Source organism: Heloderma suspectum, chromosome 2 (genome assembly GCF_057233095.1).
Source record: "Heloderma suspectum isolate Gila_16-S chromosome 2, 16-S_ref, whole genome shotgun sequence".
Taxonomy (NCBI): Eukaryota; Metazoa; Chordata; class Lepidosauria; order Squamata; family Helodermatidae; genus Heloderma; species Heloderma suspectum.
Window position 1 is genome coordinate 222,028,432 of NC_139459.1, and position 14,144 is coordinate 222,042,575.

The 14,144-nt window shown below is 47.4% G+C and overlaps 1 protein-coding gene across 4 annotated transcripts in view; it reads right to left on the reverse strand.

Moving 5' to 3' along the window:
* Positions 1–418: 418 nt before the first annotated feature.
* The window catches only part of RHBDF2 (rhomboid 5 homolog 2), a 99,128-nt gene continuing 85,402 nt past the window's right edge, over positions 419–14,144 (reverse strand). For all 4 annotated transcript variants that reach the window (XM_084838192.1, XM_084838193.1, XM_084838195.1 and 1 more), the window contains exons 15-18: positions 13,104–13,179; positions 10,320–10,420; positions 8,475–8,628; positions 419–1,973 (exon numbers count right to left, since the gene is read on the reverse strand). In XM_084838192.1, coding sequence (XP_084694318.1) covers positions 1,554–1,973; positions 8,475–8,628; positions 10,320–10,420; positions 13,104–13,179 — 751 coding nt within the window. In that variant the 3' untranslated portion in view covers positions 419–1,553. The remainder of the gene's footprint in view (positions 1,974–8,474; positions 8,629–10,319; positions 10,421–13,103; positions 13,180–14,144) is intronic.

A 14,144-nucleotide genomic window follows, 5' to 3' on the forward strand; every position in this document is an offset into this window, starting at 1 on the left:
CTGTTTGGGGACTGCTTGCTTTACCTATTTTTAAATGGCCAATCATGCTCTACATGGCTGTCCCCTCTACCCCCTGCCACCATATGCTTACACATTGAATGTAGCTGGGTTGATTAATACTGATCAGTGTAACAGGAAGAACCTAGCCCAGGTTTGGAGCACTCTAAACATTAACTTTCAGCTCAAAATGATCCTTTAATCCAAATTATTGGGTTCATATTACATTAATCTGGATTAAATACAAGGTTTAATACATTTTTCCTGTATAAACTACTCCTAAATTCAGCCACCACAGCAACAATGCCATACAGATATACCAATTTCTCTTTGATGGGTCACCTGCACAGTAGGCTACTTCCATCCCTGGAACAGTTCACACAAGGCCTTTAAAAAAACAAAGACACACATACACTTACTTCCATTGGATTTTTTTAAATTCATCATTAATTTATTTTGACCAAAAACATCATTTCTCTCACTTCCCATTTCACTTGTCACTATGGAATCTGCTTGGTCTCCCTCTTTTTCAGAGGGAAGTAATTCAGGCCTGCTTCTACAGAAATCCCAGGCCGCTGTATCGTTCACCCAGTACAGATGCAGGAATAGCTACCAGCATTTCTTACAGATGGCACAAGGTTTCTTTAAAAGCACAAATGCTCTTTGCCAGAAAGTATTTGGCTCTAGTGACATACAAAAATTGTGAATGTAAGAAGAAGAAAAAAAATGCATATAAAAATACCCCTTGGACAAAAAGAGGGGGTTTATTTTCACAGTACAATTCCTAGTACCACAATAAGGCACTAAGGCAGGGAAAATTGCCACAAAGTCCAAGCACCATCTAGTGCCAAAACACATTAGGAAAGGAACCCCCACAAACCAGGAATTGTATAAAAATGAGGAACTTCAAGTAGGAGACCAGAGAGGCAGGCAGATGGTAAATACAAGCATTCCCACAGGATGCAGCCTCATTACTAAGGTGCTCTTTTAAAGTCACTTCTTGCCAGGCCTCCATCCCACCGATGGCCCAGGCAGTCACACAGATGAAGGGAGTCACTGGATCCTTTGCCAGTTCATCAAGAGAGACTTGACATAAAAGGCGGAGCTGCTATAGTCTCAATTATACTACAAACTGTGTCTGGGAGGTGTCTTGGTATCAAAGCTTGGAAGACGATGCCACCCACTGTAGGCACCAGAGTGGAAAAGCCTTTGGTAACAAAGACTAACCCATTTGTGCGGGATGATCTTTCTCCATCGTTCTACTTCCCAGTAATGGCTACTCGATGCCCAGAACTGTCACAGAGGACAGTAGAAGGGGCATATCTGCTTATATCTGTTGCATCCAGGAGGCTTATAAAGGTGACAGGGCCTGCCCAGTTGTTCTACTTCAGCACTTGGTTTCATCAGTGGTACCATGGGAACTCCGAAGGGAAGCTGGAAACAAAGATGCACTGCTTTTGACAGCCAAGGCTGCCTCCATCCATTCCTCATTGCTCAAAATCTAGCGAGTTTGAAAATCCTCTCCGCAAAACCCGTTCAATAGCCTCCCTGATCCGTCAATGCAAGACCTGGTCCAAATCATACTTCTCACAGAACTTGGTGGTGAAAGGCAGGCAGGTTAAATATTCTATCCAGTGCCAATTAATGGGGTACACGTACAGCCAGATCACAAGAGACGCGAAGAGACCCACAAAAACCAGCAGCGAGACGATGATCATGACCCGCTTGCGGTACTTGTCCACGGTGCCAAAGGTGATGTAGGGCAAGAAGGCAAAAGAGAGCAAGAGGCCACTGAGGAAGCCAAAGATGTGTGCAATGTTGTCAATCCAGGGCAGGAGGCCACAGATAAAGAGGAAAAGGACAATGCCAGAAAGATTCAGGAAAGCCTTCCAGGGATTCTCTAGGACCTGCCAGCTCTGGAAGAGCTCCACGAAAAGGCAGGCTAACAAGCCGAACTGGGATCCTGCTGGGCCCACCTAGCAGAGAAGAGAGAAATTAAAAATAAGTTGCAGTGGGAGCCATTCCACCATTAAGCCACTGGATTGTCTCAACCCTCCTTCACAAGGAACCTGGGAAAAGCTAATGGACAGGGTATCCCAGGAAGCTTTAACTCAGTACTGCCTGGTAAACAAAGAGCTGCAAATCCTACTCCTACAGTTCTCATTAAAGCCAAAACAGTAGGCCTGTTGATCAAGGGAGACAAGTAGGTTCAAACCCCTAGGCTGCCTAGGTTTAAATCTTGGGCAAGGGCAGCCTTCTCCTGAGACAGTTGTCATTGATTCTGGGGTGGGTAGTGATGGAACCACTGGACACAGCAGGCTGCTTTCAGTAATAGCACACCTCTGTGTCTGTGGGTTCAAATCCCTTGGTCCATAGTGCTGAAAGCAAGCTATGGCCTGCACCAGTGAATGTCGTGGGGAGTGGCATAGGTAGAGCACATGCTTTGCACATACCAAGACCTGCATTCAGTTCTCGGCATCTCTAGTTAAAAAGGAAGCAAGGCTGGGAAAGATCTCTGCCTGAGCCCATGGAGGGATGCTGCCAGTATGGATAGAGAAGACAGAGCTAGATGAACTAATGGGCTGATTCAGAAGAAGGGGAATTCCTTAAATCACACACACACGTGTTCTACCTATGCCGCTGCATTAAGTCAGAAGGTGTGCAGATTGTACTAAGCCTTACCAGTGACCCACCTGACCTTAAGCAATCACTTTTGTGCATCTCTCTCTCTTTTTGTTTTCTTTTTCTTTTACTCCATTTCATCTATGTGTAGCGCAAGCAAGTCTGCGAGTTCAAGTAGATTTACTCCCCGTTCCATGAACCTTAGAGAGCAATCCTATGCACGTTTAGACAGGAAAAAGTCCCAGATTCCACAAGGGATGTACCAGCAAGCTCAGTTACAGGTGGGGCTTTGCTGTGTTCTAGATCATTCTAAATTTAATCCTAATTCAAGGCGGGGACCAAACATGATTGTAAGTTTTGTCCTCGGTGTTGTTATTGTAGTTTTTTTTTAAAAGAGGCCTGTTTACTACTTTGCATGTCTTCTTCTGCATCTGGTATATGAGTTTCTGCAGCATTTGGAATTCTTGAGGGCCAAAAAGGCTGTCAGACAAGGTTTGGGCACCAGTCCCTAAACACTAGACCAGCCTTCCCCAACTGGTGTCCTCCAGAAGTGTTGGGATGACTTCCATAATCCCCAGCCAACATAAACATTGGCCACGCTGGCTGGGAATTATGAGGGTCTCAGCCCAACACTTCTGGAGGTTGGGGAAAGCTGCACAAAACCCTTTGATGAGCATTTTCCAACAATACCTTGCCCAGCCACAAGAGCTAACCCCCGCCCCTTCTCTTAGCACCAGCTACTTCATTTTGTATAGAAACAGTCCCAATTGTGGCACATAGTATGGGAGGGGATTCTACAGTTAATCCCCACTGCACAAAAATAGCCTGGCCCCTCAAACACAACATGTGCCTTGGGATTTCTTGACATTACCACACTGACCGCTTCTTTCCATCAGAGTAATAACTAAAAACACCAACACGGCGGCAACATGCAGACAACAGCAGACCTCTTGACAAGACCACAGAACTGCAAATTCAAATAAGGTTTTCTATTTTTGTGGTTTTTCCCTTGCTTTAGGCCCATGACTCACAGAGCAAAAGAGCAAGCCCAGGACCAGATCAGAAAGAGAATAGGACCTTTAGGGCACAGTCCTATGCCTGTTTAGACAGGGAAAAAAATTTCCGACAACTCCCAGCATTCCCCAGCCAGCATGGCTGGTTCAGGAATGCTGGAAGTTGTAGGACTTCTTTCTGTCTAAACAGGCATAGGATTGCACCCTTCATGGTTCAAAGCGTCGGAAATTCACTGTTTAATCACTTCCCTGCAAGCCCTGCTGTAGAGCTGCCAGAGCATTCAGCAAAAACAGCCTAGTCCAGCTTGGCTGGTAAGGGCCTTTCAGAATGGCCTTCCTTCATTTTAGTTCTTCCCTTCCCCCAAGGCTGGATGAAACAAGATGGGAATGGGGCAGGGGAAGCTGCAACACTGACATATACCACACTCTCCTCTGGCTGCACTCACACGGAGATACGGACAGTCATCCAATGATGCAAGACTTGGAACTACTATACCCCATATACTTCAGCCTGCCCCAACCTGGTGCCCTCCACATGTTCTGGACTACAACTCCCAGCATCCTTGACCCCTGGCCACGTTGGCTGGAAGTACTCTGCATGTGGAAGTATTGTATGAAAGGGTAATCAAAGTAGTAATGCTCCTTAAGGAAGAAGCCTGTATCCCCCGCCCACCCGTGTACCTCTGCCAGTTACAGGGTGCTAGCTGGCAGGTAGGCCATCCAAGGTCCATGGGGCCAAAGGGAGGAAACAAGCTCAGATGCTGAAGAATCATTTTGGAAAGGGTGCTCATGGGCTTCCAGTGACTCAACAGCCAGCTCCAGCCCCTACCCCACAAGACAATATGCTGAGAAACGGCTGAGGCTGCCCAAAGGATTAGATGGGTGATCTCCTTTAGAGCCTGTCAGAACCTCAGATTAGCCACCTGCCTGTTGCATCAGTCAAAAGGGTGAGGGGGCATGCTCACATGTGAACTAATAGGCCAGCCCACACGTGCTGGCCCAGCACATGGAGGCAGGGGAGAGAGACTTTTACTATAGCATCACCTTGTCCCACTCCAGCATCAGAGAAAGGAATAAGGGAGGCCCTACCACTCCAAGCCTCCCAAACGGGGAAGCCGGGAGATGTACTGGCATCTCATTCCCAGCACCCACCTTGCTGCAAGATTTTCAGTTTCTCATACTGCATCTTTTTGATACCGGAGTGGGGGCCTCTGAGCCTGCCCAAGGAAAATAAATGCAAAGCAATATTCTTTGCCACCTTTCATATAAAGATTTCTTCTCACCAGGAGGTCTAGAGCTGTGATCCTAAAACACATTTGCTTAGAGGCCCTGTTTTGCTGAGGGTGGGGGATGGGGATCAGTTGTGTTTCTTTCCTCATCTTCCACAGGACTGGAGTGCCATTACTTTAGATCTCAAATCATTTTATGTGAGGCGAGACATGAAAGATTAATTAATCTACAAGAGATCATGTCCATATCCAAACCCATTTTTCCTGGGCAAAGAAAAAAAAAAGGGGGGGGGGAAGGCAGCTAAATTTGCTACCAAGGAAACTCAAATTCTACACCTCTAGATTTTGCAGATCAGCTAATTTAATTTTAAAGAAACAGAATATCTTATGACTACCAGTTGTCAGATACATAAACCCAAGAATCTTGGCTAGCTGGGAGAATCGGGAAGATGGCCGGTCCTTTGGGCCAATGTCATCCCAGCTCCCCAGATGTTCAAGCAGTCTCCATAATTGGAAGCAAAAGCAGTGGTTGCTCATGAAACATCCATTTACAGTTCTCTCCCCCGCCCCTGTCACACATACACCAATCCTGTCCAACATGAAGTCCCTCCCACCCTCTTTGCACTCCCAACACTTTCCATGTGTTTCCCTATCGCTCAGAACCCCAACATTTGCAGAATTACAAGAACACACAACTTTAGAAGAAAACTCCGTTAGTAGAAAACTCTGGGGCAAAAAAAAGGGCCAATAAGGGCTGAGCATGCTCAGTGGTCAAGGTATGCTGAGTGGTGGCAGAGGAAAACCCACGGGGAGGGGGAAATGGAATGGAGCATTCTGAAGAAGGGCACGGCTGGCTAGAACCCTGAGAATTTTGTTGCAGATGCCACTTGTGATTGTATATTGTGAATATGGGAAAACCCAGTTTCTGCAACTAAGTCAGAGAGAGACTCAGCCCGTATGACTGTGGGACAGCGAGTGTTTAATTATTTTATTTATTTGTGGCATTTATATACTGCTCAATATAATAAAATGTCTCAGCGGAGAGTGTGGGATCAATGCAAGAGACCTATGTTTAAATCTGTTCGCAGCCAAGAAGCTCCCTGGGTGGCTCTGGGCAAATCTCTCTCTCTCAGCTTCTTTGTAGGAAGATGTCCACAGTGTTCTTAAAACAGGCGTAGTGGTTAGAGTGTTGGACTGGGACTTGGGAGACATGGGTTCAAGTCCCCACTTGGCCTTGAAACTAACTGGGTGACACTGGGCCAGTCACTGGCTCTCAGCCTAATCTACCTCGCAGGGTTGTTGTCAAGATAAAATGGAGAGGAGGAGGATCATGTATGCCACCCTGTGCTCCTCTGAGGAAAAGGCGTTTATTAATTTGATTTGTATCCCAGATGAGTCCTTTTCTCCATGCAGAGAGAGGCACAGAGCTCCATGCCACTCTCTACATGGAGAATGTTTTTTTGAGCGGGCGAGGGTGTGTGGATGAGTTATGAGAGGGGAGTGGCTTCAGGGTGAGGCCCCACCCCTTGACATCATCCGGCCTGCTGGTTTGGTCCTATCTCCACATGGAGAAAATAAAGCCTCAAATGAGTCAGGGTGCTCCTTCCTGTGCTGTGCGTGTCTCCGATCTGGGCGCGAGCGGTGCGGGAAGTGGCACAGGAGAATCCCCAGCTTATCTCCAATCTGCTGGGGATTCCCCTTTGCGCTGCAGCTTTGGGAGGGAGCAGAGCTTTGGGAGCGCAGGGAGGCAGGGCCTGTGGGTCTGCTCAACCCTCTGCAGGCCGGATTGGGCCCCAGCATGGGCTGCATTAGGCCCAGAGGCCAGAGGTTGCCCTCCGTTGCTTTAGGATGGTGAAAGAAACCTAGATGTTAACACTATGCAACTTGTACAACAAACTTTAAATGCTCAGGATTATATACATTTAGGAAAACGCCAAGCATGTGCCTATTTTATTCATTAGTTGAAATGATTCCTTTGAAATCTAGATTTCTTTCACTGTTTTATCCTAAAGTCTCCATCTTCCCTCAGGCTCAGAACTACCTGCATTGCCTATCCAGTCCCCCCAGGCCTCCTCCTACTGGCTTTTCTGGTCTGTGCTAGGCCAGGAGTCAGGTGGCAGCTGGCCTGGCCAGCTCCCTTAGGGCGGTGACATCACCTGCCTGCAGTCACACCACCTTTGTTTCTCAGGCTGCTTCTGCCACGTGCCAAGAGAAAGGAAGGAGATGGGAGGATAAAGCTACGGGAAAGCAGCTCCTGAATTAATCCCTCTCCAGGGCAAGGGAGCTCAGCAGAACGCCAGTGGGCCAGATGCAGCTCACAAGATTTCCCTTTTAAAACCCCCATTAACCGGTTTACTCCAGAGTAATATTTATGGTCCAGGGGTGTCCAGAACAGATAACAAAAGTTTGAGGCATCTTAGAAGTGACTCAAACCGACAGGAACCCACAGAAAATGAGAGTCCAAAGGCTCCAACATCATAATCTGTGCTAGGGGAGAGCCTTTTCAAACAGGCACAAATAGAAAAGAATACAGCCCTTTTGGGAGGGACTGTACCTCTTTGAAGAGCAAGTGAGGATCACATGTTTGAATGCTCCCCAATGTTTAAAAACACACACACACACACAGAGAGAGAGAGAGAGAGAGAGAGGGTGCGAGCCAGCACATCAGTGAGAAGGCTAAGCTTGAGCTTTTGGTATGCAAAGGGTTTGTGTCATGAGGAAGTACTCAAACATGGGAGCCCCCTACTTGTAGTCTGAACTGAGTATCATCCCCTGCATACACAGGAAATTGCTGAACATACGGTTTTCAGCTGTCAGAAATGGCTAAATGCAGATGTTCCAGTGATGTAGCCTTCCTGTTCTCCCTAACCAGGAACTGCTGTACCGATCTGTCCCCATGCTATGGTATGGAACAACAGCATGTTGCTTTTTAGAGTTGTCTGTCACCTAATTCAAAACTATGCTAGATTACTAGCGAGAACATAAGCATCCTAGAAGTGAGGCCAAAGCAAAGGATTGGGGCCTGGGACCTTCTGCATGCAAAGCATCTGCTCTGTCACACTGAGCTGCAGCCCCTCCCGAGTTGCCCAAGGGGGTGGATATCTAGTTCCTGGCCGTCGAAGCTGCCCCCTCACTCAATAAATGCTTCTCCATTCTCTTTCCGAAATATTTCAGAATCTGCAGACCTTATGCTGAAATCACAGCAAGATCGTACCAATTAGGTAGACTGTTTATTACTGATCCTATTTCTATGTTCCCTTGTTTACAGAACTTGATGCATTAATGTAAGGCATTCTCACTGGATGCTGCTCAGTTATCAAACTCCCTTCTCTTTAAAGTAGAAGCATGGAACCTGTGGCCCTCTGAAAGTTGCTGGACTATCAGTTCCCATCATCCCTGATCACTGGCCATGCTGGCTGGGGCTGATGGGAGTTGGAACCCAACAACACCCGGAGAGCCAGACATTCCCCATCCCTGTTTTAAGGTTTTCCATCACTTCTGATTTTCTGGGCTGCAGAACACAGCCAGCTTTGCAGAAAAGCGGAGGCTTTTCTATCTAGGTGATCACAGACACTAGGAAGTTATCCACCCCCCCAATGAAAAGGTCCTTTACCTCTGCCCTGTATGGAAGAAAGATGGCACTAGCCAGATTCCCTGTGATGCCACTGAGGATGAAAATGATCATGATTCTAAGCCAGCCTGCCAGCTTCTCCAAATCCCTGAGGACTGTCATCTGGAAGATCACTGACACCAGGCAGTGGATAACCCTGCAGGACAAAGACAGACAGACAGACGCACCACGTCAGAGCTCCCCGTGGCTTTAGATCCTTCCTCTCCATGTTCACCCCCATCAGCCTGAGCAAGTTCGCAGGTGCTGCTAGTCATGCAAAACAGAATTTTCCAGTTGGAGAAATATGCCTGGCTCGGCACAACGGGCTGTGAGGTTAGTTAAAATAGAGGTGGGCAGAGATGATCTGCAGTACATTGATGAGGATTTCCATCTCCCAAATGTTTAACAACAGCAGCAAGACAGTTACTCCCCCTGCCCCGCATTATACTGCTGAAATGAAGAAAGCTTGGGGGAACCAGGGGTGGGATTTGATGTGGAAGGAGCGTGAGCTCTACTCAGTTCTGGTACTCAAAACGAATTCCTGGGTCCAGAATTTCTTTAATACTAAGTGCATATCTTTTGCACAGGGCTCCAGCTGAGGCTTTAAGGCTCATTCTAGTAAAAATCAAAGAAGGTCCCTCCAGCCTGAATTCTGCCCAGCCCTGAATTGAAACATTCAAATGAAACAAGCTGTCCGGGTACAGCGCCAAAGGTCAAATCCCTGGGCAGGGGGCAAGACCTACGGAATTACTAAGAATCCTTGCAGGAAAAAGCCCTGGGCATCAAAGCCAAGATCATCAGATCCAGATGAATCCCATTCTAGGTTTCTGGGTCAGACGGACAGAAGCAAGATCCAGTCAGTCAGACGGGTCGGACAAAGAAGCAGTCATGGCAGTCATAACATGGGAAGCCAGGCAGGATGCAGAGCAAAGCAAAGGTAGAGCAACCTTCCCCAACCTGGTGCCCTGCAGATGTGTTGGACTACAACTCCCATAATTCCCAGCCAGGTCATGCTGGCTGGGAATTATGGGAGTTGTAGTCCAGCACATCTGCAGGGCACCAGGTTGGGGAAGGTTGCTCTACCTTTGCTTTGCTCTGCATCCTGCCTGGCTTCCCATAGTGGCTTCCCATGCTGGCTGGGAATTATGGGAGTTGTAGTCCAGTACATCTGCAGGACACCAGATTGGGGAAGGCCAAGTTAGGGGCTGAACTTGCCCAACATCTTGAAACGCTGAGAATCCTGATGCACAGAGATGGGAAATCCAGGCAGGGCAGAAGACACTAACAGTAAGAAGCATCCAGCATGGTCCAGTGTTGGACTGCAACACATCTGGAGGGCACCAGATTGGGCAAGGCTCGTATAGTGGTTAGAGCCTTAGAACTACGACTGGCCTTTAGACAGGGTGTAAAGATGCAACTTTTCAATTTAGCCTTTTAAATGTTTTTAATATTGTTTTTAATGTTGTTTTTAGGGTTGCAAGGTTTTATTGATTTAAATTGTTGTACACCACCTTGATGGCTTCTTAGCAGATAAGGCAGTACATAAATGTTAATAACAACAAATAAATAATTAGACCAGGACTGGAAAGACCAGGGCTCAAATTCTTGCTCAGCCATAAAGCTCGCTTGGGCCAACTTCTATCGCTCAGCCTAACCTGCCTCGCAGGGTTGTTATGAAGATTAAAAGGAGCTGGATGGGGGGAGAGAACCACACACACTGCCTTGAGCTCTTTAGAGGAAATGTGGGATACACAGGTAATCAGGAAAAAGGACAGAAAGGGCCAGCCCAAGAGCCCAAGCCTGAGGCTGCCCCTCTCAAGGGAATGCAGTCCCCCTCTTCTTACCCACCCCGCATGAAGGAATAAGGACAACCAGAGTCTATAGAACTGATCAGGAATCTCTGGGTTCAGAAATGGCAAGAGGCCACACACCTCATCCATGCAGTGCACCTGGAATGAGAAAGAAAGAAAGAGCGCACATTATAGTGTGTAGACAAGTAGATGCTGGAGGGAGGAAAACTCCTGAACCCACCACCCTACTGTGGCAGAATTGATGCTTGTTGAGCCTGCTGGACTCAGGGGTTCCTGGGTGTATACAATCCCCCCACCCTCCCCAGTGGTGGTAGTCAGCTTCCTCTAACCCTGGGCTTGTGGCCATCGGAACAGTCCCTCACCACAGGAACTCCCTTATTTGCCGCTTTCCTCATATATACTTCTGCAAACTGGGTTAGAAATGGGGGGAGGGGCGGCCAGCAGAGGAGTAGGCAAAGGCATCCCATTGGGTATGAAAAGCAAGCAGCAATTTTCTTGTTGACCTCTCTCTGAACGGTTTTATCGTTATAACTGGATTTTAAGTATTTTAATTCTGTTTTCTTTCCATTGTTGCTCACCACGCAGGAATCCTCTTGGATGTAGAACCACATAGAAATCTTGCAAACAAACATACAAACAAGTGAAGCTGCCTTCTGATGAATCAGAGCATTGATCCGTCCAGCCCAGGGTTGCCTGCTCCAGGGACAGAGAAGCTCCAGCCCAAGGGCCTGGTGAAGGCTCCGCCCCTTCCCCCAAAGCCCCTCCCCTTCCAAGAAAGGCAATCCAAGAAAGGAGAGTGACGTGGTGTGAAGGAAGAGGCCCCGTCCCTTCCTCCATGGCTAGATTGCTCTGTTTTCTCTTGCATGGAGAAAAGGGCAGCCCCTTTCCCTGTGCAGAGACAAGTGTGTGGTGTGCGTGTGTGTGTGTGTGTGTGTGTGAGAGGGGGGGGGGAGAGGGAGGCCCCATCCACTTTGGGCTGTGGCCCCACCCACAATTGGCATGTGGCCCTCAACATGCTTCCAGGGTGCTAATGCAGCCCTCTGGGCAAAAATGGTTTCCCACCCCTCATCTGCTCTGACTGGCAACAGCCTCCCCAGGTTCTCAGGGCTTCTCCACACCAGCCACCAGAAATCCTCTTTGGCTGGCAACACCAACCAGGAGGGTGCTGTTGCACTCATCTTCTACTTCTGGGTTTCCCACAGGCAGTTGGTAGGTCACTGGGTGATCAGAATGCTGGGCTAGATGGACCTTTGGTCTCATCTAGCATGGATCTCTTTCTGTTCTTATGTAAACTTGGACCTTTCACATGCAAAGCATGAGTTCAGCACCGCTGAGCTACAGCCCTAACCCAGATGCAAAGAATAAACATGAGGATGTTGCAGAAAGTCTTCTAGTAATGGCTGTCCTGGACAAGGATTGTTCCTCCAGGAGCCCGCTGTTCTCCATATGGGAAGCCATCCTCTGCTATCCAATGACACCATGCATTTGAAAAGCTTTGCTCTGGCTTCATTTGCCCCGCTTTGCTCAAAGGACACGCTGGAGCATTTGTAGAATCTGAAGTAGCTCTTTCCCTTTTTCTTTTGCAAAGAGCAGACAAAAAGAGAGAGGAATGGATGAATGGAGTGAGTGAGTTCATGGTATATAACTAGGAACTGGAGTGAATGAGTGCAAGTTATATAATGACGCTCGACTAGAGGCCCTGCTCTAGAGAACAACAGGCATACACGCAGATCACAGATGTTTCATTCCCTGAATGCTGAGCTCCTAGTAAAAGGTCTACACCTGCTTTCCCCCATCTGGTGCCTTCCAGATGTTTTGGACTACAACATCCAGAATTCCTGCCCACGCTGCCTGGGGCTGATGGGAAGTGACATGCAAAACACCTGGTCTACAAAACTATGGAAGTGCTTTAAAAAGCAGTTTGATGATGAGCAAGGACTGAATAATATGGTGGAAAACCCAAGGCAGAAGTAACTTTGAGGAGCACCACGCACACACAAAACTGAATACTCTTGAAGAGGACTGGATCCATGTTTGATGAGGCCCTGGTGGACCCCTCCTCTAAAACGGTGGGCCCTGACAAACTTACTGTACCTGGCAGCAGTGCTCCAGGCAGCACCAGGCAGCTGGGTCTAGCTGCCATTTTATTTTCCCACAATGCCCCGACAAAGCATCGTTCCAGGGTATTGTGGGAAATTAAAATGTTTGCTAAACCCAGCTGCCTAGCACTGCTTGGAGCGCCACGTTGGAACTCTTTTTGAAAGGGCAGGCACCAGCTGTGGACCCTGTTGAGCCTCTAGGGCCCTGGAAGCTACCAAAGAATGCTAGGTGCTGATGCCAGCCCTGCTCTTGAACATTTTCCTGTTGCCTGAAAGGGGAAGCTGAGAGAGGGCTGTTTTCCCAAAACATCACTTGACACTTTCCTAGCGTTACATAGACCCGAGTCACGATAACCCAAAGTATGGGTAGATTTGTGGATTGGATGTGGGTTGTTGTTGAATTGTGGGTTGTCACTACGTGTGAACCCTGCACTATGGTTTAATTATGGGTTGTTAACCACAAACAATCTAGAGTATACAACCTAACAACCAACAATGGGTTCTCTTCCTGGGTTGTTCATGGTTAACAACCCATAGTTAAATCATATTGTGGGGTTCATACATAACAACCCACAATTCAACAACAACCCACAATTCAAAGACAAACCCATACTCTGGGTTGTCATTACATGCAAACCAGGCCATAGTCAGATTTGTCATTCCACAAACTCAGGTCAAACTGTAGAGGTTTCCTCACCTACACATCCAAAGGTCTTACTTGCCTGTGAACAGAGAGTTGCTTCTTCATGGAAGTAGCCATGCATGAATTCACAGTACTCCCGAGTAGTGATCTCACAGCTAATACGAGGAAAGACAGACAAATATAGTTGCATTAGTTAAGCATTCCTTGTTCATTTTTATCCACCTAAACTTCAGTTCCTCACCCCAGAAAATACTCAATTCATATACTAGACCAGCCTTCTCCAACCTAGTGCCCTCCTGATTTTTGGGACCACAATGCCCATCACCCCGATCACACTGGCTGGGGCTGATGGGAGGTGTTGTCCCAAACATCAGGATAGTACCTTGGGGAAGGCTGTGCTAGAACAGCTTGTATTAGTCAGTCAACATAGGTCCTATATAAGATCAATGAGGAGCAAGTAGCCCCCAAAACTCTATTATGACAGAATTTTATTTTCATTTACAGCCATTCCCACCCCAGAGTTTCTCATGCAAGATAATCATAAAACCACCCACAAGGCTTCCACCAGGACCCACTGGTGAATCCCAGACCTTCCCTTGGCAATCACACATAGAGGAGGTGCCTTGGAACTTTTGGGGGACAGGAATCGAAACACAAGGGAAAACCCTTGTGCTTAGCTTCAGTTCTTTTACATTTACATGGAAGGTCATGAACCATGTCCAGCAAGACATCACATCTGGCTTGGCCCAGCATGGCTACATTTATTTTGGGCGGAAGAGATACTGGATTGTGAATGGTTACAGAGAATGGACAAATCACTTCCCTGCCTCTCTGAGACACTCTCCCACCACTGCACTCATAGCAACTCACATAACATAGTAATGAAAGCTCAGTGCCGTTTCTCCACGACGTTCCTGCTAATGTTTGGAAATCCAAAAAGCAAAATAAAACACCCAAACAGGAACAAAAGCCAAGTACAGTGATTGGAGTTCTGACAAGAGACCTGTCAAAGTGGGCTCTGGCCCACAAAACCTTTTGTCATAATAAATCTGTTACTCTTTTAGCTGCCACAGAACTTTCTGCTATTTGTATTCATTCAGATTACGCTCCCAAATGGCTC